At 41.1% G+C, this 16,993-nt stretch overlaps 1 protein-coding gene across 2 annotated transcripts in view; it reads left to right on the top strand.

The window, feature by feature from the left end:
• DNER (delta/notch like EGF repeat containing) overlaps positions 1-16,993 on the top strand; it is a 404,738-nt gene that overhangs the window by 378,202 nt on the left and 9,543 nt on the right. For both annotated transcript variants that reach the window (XM_082249031.1, XM_082249030.1), the window contains one exon: positions 3,604-3,735. In XM_082249031.1, coding sequence (XP_082105157.1) covers positions 3,604-3,735 — 132 coding nt within the window. The remainder of the gene's footprint in view (positions 1-3,603; positions 3,736-16,993) is intronic.

The following is a 16,993-nucleotide window of genomic DNA, read 5'->3' as shown; positions in this document are numbered from 1 at the left end:
GTCCCTAGCTTAACAGCAGCAGCAGCAGCAGCAGCAGCAGCAGCAGCTCTCTCCCTATTCTCACTACACACACTGCTTCAGAATGATCTAAGATGGATGCTGCCCTTGCTTATTTATAGGAGGTGGGAGGGTGTGGGAGGGAGGTACGCTGATTGGCTGGAAATGTGTCTGCTGACTGTAAAGTTCAGGGTCAAAGTTTGCCTCAATGATGTCTTATGGGGGGCGGACCGAACATCGCATATGTTCGCCGGCAGCGGCGAACGCGAACATGCTAAGTTCGCCGGGAACTGTTCGCCGGCGAACAGTTCTATACATCTCTAATGTGGACACAAATCCAAATGAATTTGTGTATTTCCAGTGAAGGTTACTGTTAATGCTACAGTATACAAGTGTGCATTTACAACCTTATGCCAACACTTTGGGGAAGGCCTAATCCTTAATATCATGCCTGTGCCCATTGGTGTGCGCAGCCTATTGCAATATGGTGTCCACCCCAGAATACAAACATACATGTATATCAGTAGAGCAGTGAACGGTGTCAGTAGGGCAGTGGATGGTGTCACTAGTTTTTTATCTTTATTATTTTTTTATTATTTTTTGTCAATTTGTTTTTATTTTTTAAAATATTATTTTTATAATAATATAAGATTTTTTTACAATGTTTTTAGGAGCCCCATTTGGGGATTTGGTGAAGTATCAAGGGTCTAAGCAAACCTCTGATGTCTCACTTTTGAGACAGAGAAAGGGACCAAGGACTGAGATTCCCCAGTCCCTTTCTCTGCAGCCTCAGCTGCACCAGACAGTGAATGAATGGGAAGTGCTCTGTGCTGAGCAGCTTACTGTTCATGCACAAAATGAAGCATAGTAACATAGTTTTCTATGCTTCAGTTGAGAATGAACACAGGAATGATCGGTGCTCACATTCAGGAAAGAAGGGGGCCGGTAAATGAAATATTTACCAGCCCCTTTTCCCACTCTCCATCTTGAAACATCCCCTGCAGCAGCCAAAGGGAGAGAAGGGCAGCTGGCAGCACAACAGGGAGGAGACAGGGGTGCCAGGAAGCAGGGGGAATCAGCAGCATTTGGGGTGATTAGGGCATGCCTGACACACCCGGTACGCACGCCTATGCCTGTGCCCCTGTCCACAAAGCCAGGTTTATAAAGAAATGTTTCAACCCTTTTAAATTCCTTAAGGCAGTATTAAACCCAAAAGCAATCATGTATTAAATTGAAGCTTAACAGTTCTTAGATGGGATGGCTGCTTTATTTTCATCTTTTAGGCTTTTATTCTTCTGTTTTCATCTAGTTATCCAGCCAGTAAGTCTGTTGTTTTTTAACGGAAAGGCTCTCTTGCAGTCACAGAGATGAGGCAGACCTTTTAACATTGGCAGGGGTGCTTAACCCCTTGGCACCGGCCGTATGCAAATATGTGGCCTCTCGGCACCTGGTCCTTAGTGCCGAGGGGCCGCATATTAGCGTGAATTGCTGCCCATACACCTGTGCTGAGAGCAGTGCCGGGACAAGTTCATCCAGCGCCCAGGGTAAGGATGCCAAACTGCGCCCCCCCCCTTCCCTTAGGGTTAGTGTCAAGGCGCCCCCCCATCCCTGCAATAAAACATTGCGCCCAGGGCAACCGTCCCTCCTGCCCACCTCTTGTCCCGGCCCTGGCTGAGAGCACGTGTGAGTGCTGCGTGCTCCCAGAACAGTTACCGTCGACTAACCGAAAGCTCCCAATCACTCATTGCGATCTGGAGTCTTCAGGCCACTTAATCACCGTGACAGCCAATCACGACGGTCACATGACTTTAAGCCGTGCCCCGCCTCCTGGCATCATTAACCTCTTAAAGGGCCGGAGGAGCTAGTGCTAAGAGGTTAAAATTATCAGCTTTTATTTATTTATGTAAAACCATTATCCCAAAAGGAAAAAACTGTCTGCTGCAACTGATTATAAAGTATTATTAAGTATTGGCCTGACTTTAGCTTCAGTTTGTTATTGTATTTAAATCTGCTAGTACAGCTAACACTACTCTCCTCTTAGACTGAAAATGCTGTTGTCCAAATCTGTCTCTTGTGCTCATTCATATAGAGCAGTGGTCTCCAAACTGTGTCCCTTTGCTTGCCTTTGTCTGGCCTTTGGAACACTATTCCTCCCATTGACATCAACCATGCAGGTTAATTCCTTCCACTGACACTATGATGGGGGATAATTCCTCCCAATGACACCAATGATGGGGCATTGTTCCTCCCACTGATAACAATGCTCCTACTGACTACAAAACACTATGTCATTTTTTTTCTTCATATCTTCTAGCCACAGTCCAGCCTCCCTAGTCGAAGGCTTTATGTACACTTGGCCATCATTTATCTCGGTCACGGGAAAATGCAAAACGTGGCAGAATCATGGTTAGGAGCTGCTAGTATACATGAAGCCTAAAGGACATGAACATGAAACTAGCCCTTTGTTTAAAAATCTTGGAGACCTCTGATCTAGAGTGGTGTCTGTATAATACAGGGGGTGTTACTGCCCAGTTCACCAGGGGACAACAGATGGAAAAAAGTAAACAAAAAAAATAGAAAACTAATACAAGTACTAAATTTAATGATTACTAAGCTACAATATATTACATTTTTGGTTTTGGGTTACCACTTTAAGGATAATGTGAATGCCATTTGCAAGCCATGTCTTCTTATCCAACATCAGAACTTGAATCCACAAAAGCTCTAATGGCTGGATGGGCACAAATTCCCACAGAGACACTCCAAAATTTTGAAGAAAGCTTTCTAAGAAGACTGAAAGCTAAAATTGGAAAGGTAGAACTCAATATTGTTGCCTGTGGTGTTTGAATGTGATGTCCAACAAGCTCATATAGGGGTGAAGATCAGATATCCACAAACCTTTGGCCATATAAATTTTACAGGACACATGTAATGAGCGCGCAGGTCCAAAAGGTGCATGTTTTGTTTTCCTCTATCACATAACGAATGATGTGCAGAGACCCTCATGGAAAGCTGAAGAAATGTCATCTCTGTCCTCCAGAATACCAACTACAGTACCATTTGCCCAAGTCTGGTGCTATCAGATGAAATACATATATTAAGATGACAAACATATTATACAGGGCTGCTCTATAGTTTTCCCAGATATTCACTGCATGCCCACATAATAATTATACGAGGCATGAATCATATTTAATTATTTATTTATTTTTATTTTTTTAATAATCTGCTTTAATATGTTATATTAAGTAGTACAAAAATAACAAAAAAAATGAAAAGTGGGTAAAGTGCCTCTGCAGGGGTGAAGCTAAATTAACTACATTAATTACAGTACAGTAAAGTAAGTTCACAAACAACAATACGGTACACGGTTCAAGCACTGGAATAAGCTGAAATGCAGGATAAAATAATAACCCTGAAAGTATCAGATTCTTGCAAGAATAAGAGGCATCCCACAATCCCAAGCAATAAGAGGAATAAGTCATGTATTTCTGGTTACATTGGCACAAAAGAACAAAGTAAAATTATTTCTAATATGATGAGAACATTATAGAGATGTCTGAATCAGGAATAATTTCTGTGAGCAATACCTTTTTTTCTTTTCAGGGGAGGAGTGTGAGGTCGATATAAATGAGTGTGACAGTAATCCATGTCATCATGGTGGCACCTGTGTAGACCAACCAAACGGATACATTTGTCACTGTCCACATGGCTGGGTTGGAGCCACCTGTGAGATCCGTAAGTATTTACCAAGTATGTCATTTTAAACTGTGCGTACTAAGTCAGTTCTTGTAGTTGGGCAAACATTTGTATTGCTAATTATCAAATAATCTAGAAGGGTTTCTACATTACTGTGACGCAAGGTAAAGCAAAACAGTATGCAACCAAGACTTTTAAAAGATCAGAACAGTAGAGTGAAGAGTGATTAGAACACCTGCCTGTTTTTTTAAGGAGATTCACCCTAGTATCTTCCATACTTTAAAGGAAGGAAATCAAATTATACAGTATATTGATATACTTTTTTTTTTTTTTTATAAATAAAAAAATACATGTTTTTATAAAAAAAAAAAAGTGTCTATATATAATTTGGTTTCCTTTAAGGTCCCACTGTTCTGATCCTTTAGTTGCATGTTGAACTTTTTGGGATATGGACATAGTGCATACTTTCTTAGTAAAATAGTAAAATGTTGGGTAATAGGTGTGCTCTCTTTTTTCATTTTTTTGTATAAAGAAAAATAGTTGGGCAATAGTGATAGAAGAAGATGAAAGAAAAAGTAATCACAATAGTGATACCTCTAGCGCTTGCTGTTCCCTAGTGGAAATACATAAAATTACACTGATGCTAAAAATACATTGTTAGAAATAAATAAATCAAATGTATATGGATACTTGTAAATTAATAAAACACTCCAATATAATTGTCCATCCAGTGTATGGTGATGAATTAATCAAAAAATAAATAAATTGATCAATAAATTAATATAGTCCAAATTAAATATATGTGACTAAAGTGCTGGTGCTTCTTCCTTGATTTCTTTGGTGCTTCCTTCACCGTGAAAAATAAATAAATTGCCCACTCACCAGATACTGTGGGTCCTATATGTCTTATGACATTAGAACCAATCGTGCTTCAATAGAAGATCCTTTCCAGGTTCGGATTCCCTCTCCCTGGATATGGACGACCGCTGCGGTTAACCTTCCACCATGGGATGAGTCTCCTCCAACCACGATCCACTATATGAGATGTGCTTCCCCTGTGAATCACCTCCAATCACAAGCCGTGATGGGGGAATAAACGGATAGTGTGGTATTGTTTTTCCAAAAAATTTATTTCACACACCCCGCACACTCAACGGTACAAATCCATAAAATTCCAATAGGTGAATAAAAACAGGTGTCATACACATCCAAAGTTCAAAAAGTTTGCAGCAAGGTGAGGCAAAACGTGTTCAATCCAAAATAGTGACAAACAAACGGACAGGATCGTCATACACGTGCGCTCAGGCAGTGGAGAGCGGTAGTTCCGGCTTGCATTCCACTCGAGCACGTATGACGTCACGGCGTGCGTTCCAACTAACGCGTTTCGTCATTGGTTAGACGTCTTCAGAGGTGGAGTCACACGTCTAGCCCAGTTCTTATATGCCGGAGCTGCCGCTCTACACTCCGCCCATCTCCTAATAAAAATAGGTTTTAATAAAATTAATTTTTTATATAAATAATAAAGTTTTTTAAGATGTAAACAAAAAATTGTATAAAAATTGTATAGTAACGCAACCCATAATAATTTTAGAAAAACTTCATTTAATAAAAAAAAAAATACTATTGAGAAGTATTAAACCATTCACATATGTACGTAATTTCAATAAATATAGCATATAAGATTAATACACGGTATGAGAGCTAAGCGCTATTAATCTAGGGGAGAATGTTTGCTGTTTTTTTAGAAAAAACTTGAGTTTGCAAAGATATATTTATTATGACTTGTATAGCACAATAATAATGCGGGGACACGAAGTCACTTCCTGTTTCCGGGGAGAGCCGATGGGCGGAGTGTAGAGCGGCAGCTCCGGCAAATAAGAACTGGGCTAGACGTGTGACTCCACCTCTGAAGACGTCTAACCAATGACGAAACGCGTTAGTTGGAACGCACGCCGTGACGTCATACGTGCTCGAGTGGAACGCAAGCCGGAACTACCACTCTCCACTGCCTGAGCGCACGTGTATGACGATCCTGTCCGTTTGTTTGTCACTATTTTGGATTGAACACATTTTGCCTCACCTTGCTGCAAACTTTTTGAACTTTGGATGTGTATGACACCTGTTTTTATTCACCTATTGGAATTTTATGGATTTGTACCGTTGAGTGTGCGGGGTGTGTGAACTAAATTTTTTGGAAAAACAATAAAACACTATCCGTTTATTCCCCCATCACAGCTTGTGATTGGAGGTGATTCACAGGGGAAGCACATCTCATATAGTGGATCGTGGTTGGAGGAGACTCATCCCATGGTGGAAGGTTAACCGCAGCGGTCGTCTAAAAGGAAAGGATCTTCTATTGAAGCACGATTGGTTCTAATGTCATAAGACATATAGGACCCACAGTATCTGGTGAGTGGGCAATTTATTTATTTTTCACGGTGAAGGAAGCACCAAAGAAATCAAGGAAGAAGCACCAGCACTTTAGTCACATATATTTAATTTGGACTATATTAATTTATTGATCAATTTATTTATTTTTTGATTAATTCATCACCATACACTGGATGGACAATTATATTGGAGTGTTTTATTAATTTACAAGTATCCATATACATTTGATTTATTTATTTCTAACAATGTATTTTTAGCATCAGTGTAATTTTATGTATTTCCACTAGGGAACAGCAAGCGCTAGAGGTATCACTATTGTGATTACTTTTTCTTTCATCACTGGCACCTGCACTTCACTAGCAGCTGCTATAAATTTAAAATCACTAAAATTATTTATCTATTTTTTCTACACAATATTTACTTTTACCAGGTTCTTGAAACCACCTCCCTGGCGCGCTAATACACATAGTATATTTTTTTCCACAATAGTGGTAGAAGAAATACAGTGGCCAGAAAATGTATGTGAACCCCTTGGAATGAAATAGTTTTCTGCAGTAATTTGCCATAAAATGTGATCTGCTTCTCATCTGTCAGAACAACAGGCAAACACAAAGTGCTTAAGATGATAACACATAAACAGTTCAGATTTCTCACATCTTTTTTGTACACACCCTTTAAACATTCACAGTGTTGGGGGGAAAAGTAAGTGATCCCATAAACAAATTACTTCAATGAAAGCTAATTTGAATAATTAGTTTGCACACCTGAAGTTTAATTATTGAAATGAGTTTGGAGGTGTGATTTGGAACTACTTTAATTGATAGAAGACATTCAAACATTTTAAGATTGCTGTGCATAAGAAGCATCAGCTGATGTGCAGCATGCTTTGCAAGACATATGATTAAGATTAGTTGATTTGTATAAGGCTGGAAAGGCATATGTAGCACCCTCTAGTGTGTGCTAGAAGTAGTGTAGGATGTGTTAGGATTTAGAATAGGTAAATTGTAAATTTTAGTTTAGCTCAGGGTGAAGCCTGAGCTGTGGAATCTGGGTCAGGGTTCAGTGATTCAGGACTGGATTACTCATCTGGCAGCTCTCTCTGGCACTTCCCCCTGTTCTGGAAGATTGTAGAATCTTATAGAACTAGAGGGTGGGAGTAAGGAGAGGCCCCCATGAATATTTATGAGGCCTCAGCTAATCCCTAGTAGTGGGCTGGCAGGGGACTGAGTTCACCTCATAAATAGACATGAGTCAAGCCAGCAGGGGCATTTGGGTGGAAGATGGAGATGCAGATCTAAGGAGATTGTCGGTGGCCCTCAGGGGTGCCCTCTAGTCTGGGGGGTGACAATGGGCCAGGGCTCGGGTACTGGTAGAATCCTTCTACATTGTACGGGAGGAAGCCCTTCCTGGAGGCAGAGGAGCAAGAGAGGACAGAGTGAGTAGCACTGTGGGGACTATAAAGGGGAGAGCCTGCCATACGTAGTCAGTCTCCCTTCAAGACAGCAGTGTGCTTAAGTCTTCGGCCTTTCCCTAGGGATCTCCTGAAAATCAGCCAGGTGGCCTAGTGAGAGTTAGTCTGGAGGACTGGGGCAGAGAGTTGGCCTGGAGGGCTAGTGAAAGGGGCTGCTGTGGCCAAGTGGGCTGGCAGGGCCTGAAGAGGTGGTGCTGGGACCAGTGACCACAGAGAGGAAGTGAGGAGAAATTACAAGCTGTGTCACTCTACTGTTCTACACTCATAGGGCCTGCGCATCCCTGCCTGTAGTGGGCCATTGCTACATCTGACTGGAGCCTGTCAGATCATCACAGAGTGACATAGCTAGAACAAGCAAGTGTGTGCTGGAGGAAGATGTTGAAGCTGTACATAGAGACTGTATATATAGGAAGCATGTCCCTGAAGTTTTGCTGAAGTTAAAGTAGACATCCCATAACCTCCCATCCCTATCCAAGTTGAAACTCCCTAATAAAACATAAAAACAAATTAATTGATTGCTCTCTGTCTCTGGGGTTCTTGTGAAGATTTGCTGTGCCTGGCTGTGCAGGAGTGGGGGATCCCTTTATTCTCCTACGTGGGTGTTCTACAGATACACAGCAATTTTAAAATATTTAGGCATCCATCAGTCGACAGACAAATTGTCTGTAAATGGAGACAGTTTAGTACTGTGGTTACTCTTTTTAGAAGTGGACACTCAGCCAAGATGACTTCTCAAGGCACAATAATAAAAATAATAAAAAAAAAAAAGGCACAATGCAGAATCCTCAATGAGGTAAACAAGAACTCACGAGTAACAGCTAAAGGCTTGAAGACATCACTGGACCTGGCAAACATCCCTGTTCCTGAGTCTACCATATGTAAAGTAAGTCTTTGAACAGGCAGGATGTCCATGGCAGAACACCATGAAGGAAGCCACTGCTCTCCAAAAAAAAACAAAAACATTACAGTGCACCTACAGTTTGCCAAAGAGCAACTTGGCAAACTATAACACTACTAGAAAAATGTTTTGTGGACTGATGAAACAAAAGTTGAAATATTTGGGAAGAACTCTCAGTACCATGTATGGCATAAAAAAGGCACAGCTTACCAACATCAAAACATCATCCCAATTGTGAAGTATGGTGGGGGGAAAATCATGATTTGGGCTTGCTTCATTGCTCCAGGTCCTGGACCACTTGCCTTCATCAAGGGGGAAATTAATTCCCAAATTTACCGAAATAATCTACAGGATAAATTCAGAGTGGCTATCTGCCAGCTGAAGCTTAGTAGAAGTTGGGTGATACAGCAGGACAATGATCCTAAGCATTCAAGTAAATCCCACACAGACTGGCTTCAGAAAAAGAAAATGGGCCTTTTGGAGTGGCTCAGTCAGAATTACCTCAAGAGAGGATAAATGTGTCAGAGCTGAAGCAATTTTGTAAAGAGGCATTGTCAAAAATTCCTCCTGAATATTATGCAGGTCTGATCCAGAGCTATCGAAAGCGCTTACTCAAAGTCATTGCTGCCAAAGGAGGTTCGAACAGTTATTAACTCCAAAGGTTTACTTATTTTTCCCTCCAGCACTGTGAATGTTTGAGTGTGTTCAATAAAGCCATGAGAAATTAGAGTTATTTGAGTGTTATCAGCTTAAAGTGGTTCTACATATGGAATGTTTTTTATCTTAATGTATTTTCTGCATTAAGGCTCTTCGGTTGTTAAGAAGTGGGCTTGGAAGCCGACCGCTACGTCCTAACAACGTCATCAGCTGTCAACGGGGTTCCCAGCTGACAGCTATAATAATAACACATCACATTAAAAATCTGACAAGCTAGTTGTACCTAAGTTGATCAATTGATCAATTTGGGTACATTCAGCCTGCCCATACATGATGGGAATCTCAGTCGGTCCCTTCTGAACTGGCTGAGATTCAGACCATCTATGGCCTGCTTAAGCCTTCTATTATCCCTTACATTATTATTATGTAGGATTTATAATGCCGACAGTTTACGCAGCGCTTTACAACTTGAGGGTGGACAGTACAAATACAATACACTTTAATACAGTAGGAATCAGAGGGCCCTGCTCGTTAGAGCTTACAGTCTAAGAGGGAGGGTCAAGAGATACAAGAGGTAATAACTGTGGGGGATGGGCTGATGGAGAAAATAAAAGTACAGTTGTTAGGTGGTTGCGAGATTCTTCAGGTTTCTCTGAAGAGATGTGTTTTCAGGGATCACCTGAAAGTGGACAAAGTAGGAGATAGTCGGACAGATTAGGGTAAAGCATTCCAGAGGATGGGAGAGGCTCGGGAGAAGTCCTGGAAGCGAGCATGGGAAGAGGTTACAAGGGAGCTAGAGAGCAGAAGGTCCTGGGAGGAATGAAGAGAACAAGTTGGTTGGTATTTTAAGACCAGGTTAGTGATGTAGCTGGGTGCCAAGTTATGGATGACTTTGTAAGTTATAGTTAGTACCTTGAACTTAATTCATTGGTTGAGTGGCAGCCTATGGAGGGATTGGAAAAGAAGGGTAGCAGACAGAGCGGTTTGCAAGGTGGATGAGCCTGGCAGCAGCGTTCATGATGGACTGAAGGGAGGATAGCCTATTTAAAGATAAGCCAATGAGAAGGGAGTTGCAGTAATCGAGACAAGAGATGGCCAGGGAGTGGATTAGAAGCTTTGTGGTGTCATTGGTTAGGAAGTGGCATATCTTGGGGATGTTGTGGAGGTTGAGGTGGCAAGCTTACATAGCAGCAATCAGCCTGGAAGTGAGTGGCGCAGCCATCCAGAACCCTGTTGCTTTCAAGGAACATTCTTAAAGCAGTATTAAACTTTTAGTCCCGGTTCACACGGATGCAGTGTGGGATGTGGGGTAATTCCTATGCGCTTCCCCTACCACATCACAATCGCACTCCATTCCTGTGAAGCGCTGTGGGTGTCAATGTTAAGTTAATGACACTCCAAGAACGGTTTGCAAAACGCAATGCGATTGGTTGAATCAGATTGCATGGGTATACACCCACGCAGCCCGATTCCAGTGCAGCAAGAAAAGGTACATACACTTTTTCATGTGGATGTGCACTGCAAAGAATCGCATGTGATTTGAACAGGATTGTGGGGCGATTCCTGTCCGAATCACATGCGGTTCCCTGCACCACATAACTGTGAACCAGGGGCATGCCTTCCCATCCTAAGCTACATGGTTGTGTGTTCCTATTGATGTACACTGTGTAGGGAGACCCAACTCTAGTTCCTGCATGCAAGAGTGGCTCCATAGGATGCTGCAAGAGAAAAGAGCCACCTTGAAACAAGGAGATTGGGGCAGCGGGCATGTCACCAGCTTAAACAGAAACAAAGGCAAGGATAAAACAGTGAAGAAGCTGCATACTCAGAATGAATCAGTTTCTTGAATTAAACAGAGGGTTTAGTTTAATTCAAAAAGGTGAGGGTGCAGGGTTGACCTCATCAGTATGTTGTTGCTACCTGGGTTGTGTCCTGGATCTGATTGTTTTCTTAACTGCAGTGGAGATTCAGGCCCCGATTTTGCTCTCTTGGAAGGGTGGTTAACAGAACTACAAGTCTTTTGTTAGGTAACACAGCTCACCTATATTTATGTGTGCTGTGTATTTACTAAAAGTATATTACTATTTGTCCTAAAGTTCAACTTTACCAAACATATTTTGGAGGTAAAAGAGAATTTCTGCTTTCAGTGTATATGTTTCATCTACTGCTGTCTACTTCAAACGTGACAGGGTAAAAAACAAAATAATCAGAAGCAGATGTAATATTTGCATTTTCACATTTCTGTCTTTAAAAGTTCTGCTTCTTGCAAGTCTGGCCACAACCAGAACATACTATATTGCACTGCATAAATAAGTGTTGGGCTAAGGATAAAGTGGCATTGCAAATATATATAAATCATATATTTAGAAAAAAATGTAATATTAATAAAGTGCTTAATGTATAAAATGCTGTAACCGAAAATGACATCAGTATACAAACATCCAAGTGCTTAAAAGGTCAGTTGATAAAATAAAATAGCAGATGCCCCATATAACATAATTTGTGACAAAACCAATAGGGCAAAGCCTTGCAATCTTGGACGAACACTGAGGCTGTTAGAGGCTGGTAGGCGATTTGTGATTTGGAACTACATATTTGTTTTATCCAGCATCTTGATACTGCTTATTTGCAGTGCTTATATTTTGGGAATGTAAGTGCAATAATTGTGGCTATTTTATCAATAAATATAGCAGTGAGCACTATATTCTCTAATTTGTCTTCCTTGAGTCCTACTTTTGTGAATGACTGAGCTTGACCTTTCCCTCTACTAATCCTGTGAATTCAAAGTAGGAGTTCATTTTGGAGAGGAATCCCAGTTCATATTATAAAGGCACGTGTTATCTTACCTTTGTGATGAGGGTCAGATATTGAAGTTGAGAGTGCACCCAGGCAGGAAGGTGAAGGATCCCCATGGAGAGCAACATTTAAGCATAGTGTCTGCACAATGTATTTTGGACTTCATTTTTGCACTTAAGACTTTTTTTTTACCAATCTTTTGAACATTTGGATGAGGTATATTGATGTGGTTTTCGGATAAAGCAATTTATACATTGAGCACTTTATTAATATAGATTTTTTTCTATACATATGATTTATATATATTTCAAATACAACTTTACCCTTTGCGCAATATTTCTTTGTTTAGTTTAATTATTGGGTAGAGATGGGCCAAACAACCCCTTGTTCAGTTCACACCAGAACATCTTGAACAGGGAAAAAGTTCTAGGGAACAGTCAATGGGACACGAACATGAAAAATCAAAAGTCCTCATTTTAAAAGGCCTTTATGCAAGTTATTACCATAAAAAGTGTATGGGACCTGGGTACTGCCCTGGGGGACATGTATCAATGCAAACATTTTTTTTAAAACTATCGTTTTTAAAGGAGCAGTGATTTTAATGATGCTTAAAGTGAAATAATAAAATTGAAAAATTATTTTAAATATTGTGCCTGGGGGGTCCTCTTAATGTGCCTGTCTGTACGATGTATGGAGCCTTCTGCAGCAATATTGACACTTCTAAAGGAATAAAATGTAATTTAAACTTGCTCACGACTGTAATGTATTGCCGACTCCCGGCACTACAGATAAGAAAAAAAAAATGGCGTGGGGCCCCCACCAAAATCCATACCAGACCCGTATCCGAGAATGCAGCCTGGCAGGTCAGAAAAGGGGGGGATGAACGAGCAGACCCCTCCTGAACCATACAAGGTCACATGCCCTCAACATGTGGGGGTGGGTGCTTTGGGGGGGGCTCTGCCCCCCTACCCTAATTCACCTTGTCCTCATGTTGATGGGGGACAGGGGCCTCTTCCCGACAACCTTGGCCCCCAGATCCTGCCTCCCCTCCCCATGTGAATGGGTATTGGGTACATCGTACCCCTACCCATTCACCAAAAAAGTGTAAAAAAGTAAATCAAGTAAAAACCACAAAAAACAGTTCTTGACAAGTCCTTTATTAAAAAAAATAAATAAATAAAATAGTTTCCCTCGATTTAAATTCATCATCAATCACGACGCCCGCTGACCCTAAGAGGCTACCCGCTATATGCCTGATCTTCAGCTTTGACAGTTCTTTTATAGGCAAAGGGGGAGTCACCTGGCTACGTCACCCAGTGGCACCGCCCCCTTCTGAAGTCATGCGATGTCTGAAGATCAGGCATATGGCGGGTAGCCTCTTAGGAGGCGAAGCGTTTTTTAATTTTTTCTATTTTTGGGGTCCAGCGGGTGTCGTGATTGACAATGGATTTACATCGAGGGGCACTATTTTTTTTTTTTTTTCTGTATAATAAAGGACTTGTCAAAAACAGTTTCCTGTGGTCTTTACTTTTTTACACTTTTTTGGTGAATGGGTATGAGTAAGATTTACCCGATACCCATTCACATGGGGGGAGGTGGGATCTGGGGGCCCCCTTGTTAAAGGGGGCTTCCAGACTCCGATAAGCCACTTACCTGCAGACCTCCACAACCACAGCCCAGGGTTGTCAGGAAGAGGCCCTTGTCCCCATGAACAAAGCACCCTCCCCATATTAAGGGAAAGTGGCCTGGTATGGTTCAGGAGGGGGTGGAGCTCGCTCGCCCCCCCCTCCTTTTCCTGGCTTGCCAGGCTGCATGCTCGGATAAAGGTCTGGTATTAATTTTTTTTTAATTTTGGCGTGGAGTTCCCCTTAAAATCTATACCAGACACGAATGGCCTGGTATAGATTTTGGGGGGACCCCACGCCAATTTTTTTTTTAATTATGTCATAGGGTTCCCCTTAACCACTAAAATACAGGGCACTTTCACCCCTTACCTGCCCAGACCAATTTTCAGCTTTCAGTGCTCATTGGCATCTATGGGAAATCTTGGTCAGCTTGACATAGCACTGCTCCCTGTCTTTTTTTTTTCCAAGTAAAACTTTTTATTGAAATATTATATAAAGTCAATATTCAAACAAAACAGTGTAACAATATTCAAAGACCATAGAGTACTCGGCAATATATCATGGTATAACATGTATCAGAAATATAAGGTTTACTATAACAGATTACATAATAAAAGAATGTGATTGTTTATACACAGAATTGTTTCGAATGAGTCATCAAAGTGTTATAACACAAAACACGGAACGTCACTGTTGACAACATTCTGGTTATAAGAATCAATGTTGTTTCAGAGATGTAGATGTTTCGTAAGCGGGATATTCTATAGAATAATTTGTTTGAATATCAGGAATAAAGAAAGTAATATCTGAGGGAGGGGGGGGGGGCTGAGGGATATATGTGACCAGCACAGACCCCTATTATGGATTAATTAGAGAGAAGAGGAAGAGGAGAGAGAAGAAAAAAAAAACACACTTTGGGTGTACTTATGTGCACATGTGTGTGTGTGTTTGCTAAGTCAATTTGGCAACAAAGAGTGGTATAGAGTAAACCTGCCTATGTGAATCATGGGGATTGAGATATGATGTTGTGATGAGGTGAGCAAATAAGGTTTGAGCTTTAGTTACTGTAGACTTGTAGCTGTGATTTACTGCTTGTAGGTATGCATCAGATGTGCGATAGTGTATCCAACAATTCCATGTATTTGTAAATTTTGAGGGAGTGTCATGCGGTATCTAGATAAGTTCTTCCCTCCCAGCAATTTTATCAATTTGCTTATACCAATCAGAGATGGATGGGGTATTAGGGGTGCCCCATAGTCTAGGGACACACATCTTAGCTGCGTTAATCATTATCATAGACAAAGATTTATGATAAGACAGGATATGATATTGTTTATGGTGTAAAAAGAATTGTGCCGGGTGGAATTCCAGAGGGTCATTGTAATTTGTGAATATATAGTAGCTCAGAAAGAGTTTATCTTGGGACAAGACCACCAGATGTGAAAGAGGTTTGCGTGTGGTTGAGATCGCCAGCATTGATCCGATGTTGCGCCATTGATTTTGTGAAGGAGATATGGGGTGTGATACCACCTGGAAAGAACTTTGTAGTTGTTCTCCTGAATAGAGACATTGTTAGAACCCTTGCGTATGCTATGAATGCTATGTATGCTATGAAAGATTTTCTCCCATTGGTCTTCTGGAATCTCTAAATGTAAGTCTTGGGCCCAGTCATTACAGATCTTCCCAGCATGTGCTGAGCATTTAGACCAAAGTAAAGTATGTCATTTCGATAGAAGATGTTGTTGGGGTTTTGGGTCAAGGCATAGCTGTTCAAAAGGTGTCAATGTGTGGGGCTTGTCCAATTTTTTAAGGATAGGTTGAATGTAGTGCTGGAGTTGTAGGTATTCCCAGGCTGATATGTTGGGATTGTTTAGATTTCTTTTGAGTGATTACAATGTTGAGAATTGACCTTCCCTGAGAAGGTGATTAATTCTCAGGCCTATTACCGGTTGTTTCAATTTAAGAGAGTGGTGTGACATACCGGGCGGGAAAGCAGGATTGTGTTAAATAGGAGAAAGAGGACTCGGGTTAGTTGAGATATTACATTTGAGGGACATGCTCTGGAAGCAACGCAGTGTTGGTCCAATGAGGGGGTGGTTTTTAAGGTCCGGTTTGATGTGAATATTTCAGGTCCAAGGGGTACATTGAATAGGTATATAGGAAACTGCATTTTCTAAAGCTCCCTGTCTATAGGAAATCTTGTTCAGCTTGACATGGCACTGCTCCCTGTCTTTAATATTGGCATCTATGGAAAATATTGGTCAGCTTGACATGGCACTGCTCACGAATCATAAGTGACAGGGACATCAAATTTGGGGAGCACCAAGAGGGTAACCAGGACAAGATATCCATATACTTTAAAAGTGGAGTATGCCTGTATACTACACTCACTGACTGCACTAAACTGACTGAACTCACTATCCACTAACTACCTGCCTAATATCCATTGTCACACACTATACATGGCTGCCGTGTAAGCAGCAGCCTTATATAGTGTGGGGCGTGGACTTAGCCCCTGAGCCATGATTGGCCAAAGCCACTTTGCCTTTGCCCAATCATGGCTCTGAGAGTACATTGTGCTGTGATTGGCAAACGCATACAGGTCAGGTGCATATTTTGGCCAATCATTAGCAATCAATGCACTGCAAGGGTGCAGTGCATTATGGGGCGCTCATCGGCAGGCCAACTTCCTGCCAAGCACCCCATTTGTTTGTGTGTTCAGCGAACACATGAACAGCTGATGTTCAAGTCCACGTTCAACTCTAACACAGAGCTCATCCCTACTATTGAGTGAATTCTTTTGTCACTTGTGTTTGCTGCTTGGGTCTACACAGTTGTTTAGCCTTGTGCGCAAATTTATCTTTTTTTATACTTACTATATTGTGCTGACAGAGCATTCTGAAAGTCAAGAATGGATCTTTTACTGGTACCCTTTCTTGTCCTCTCAGGAACTGAGCAGTAGATGGACCCATTAGGAACCCAGCTAGTAGTAGTGAGTGACCTTTATCTGGACTTGTTTGTAATGTTGAAGAAATTTTTCAGCTTATTTGAACCACTTCAGTTATATTATATATGTCCGGAACATACCTCAACCTTTATAACCACACAGGAAACAAAGTCACCTTAACCCATCTTACCCGTGTTGATATACTGTAAATGTTGGGGTTTGTTGCTGACTTTAATAGAACTGAAGAAGTGGCTTGGATAAATAGCAGAACATCCTCAACATTATAGGACAAGTGCAGTGAATGTGAATATTTACTTCTAGCTGAATAAATGAGAACCTTCACAGACATTAAAAAAAGTTATGAGACTGCAATTTGCACAAGCAATGTAAATCTAAATCCTAAATCCGAAAAAAATAACATACAGTAACTCATATACGTGTAAATTTTTTTCCACCTTCTTTTTTTTCAATTGTCCCCTAGCCACATCACTAAATTCATATTCTCTGTGCTG

This window comes from Pelophylax lessonae (genome assembly GCF_965119305.1).
Source record: "Pelophylax lessonae genome assembly, chromosome: 3".
In the NCBI taxonomy this organism is placed as follows: Eukaryota; Metazoa; Chordata; class Amphibia; order Anura; family Ranidae; genus Pelophylax; species Pelophylax lessonae.
The sequence above is the reverse complement of the archived record's forward strand: the minus strand, read 5'-3'. Positions and strand labels throughout refer to the sequence as shown.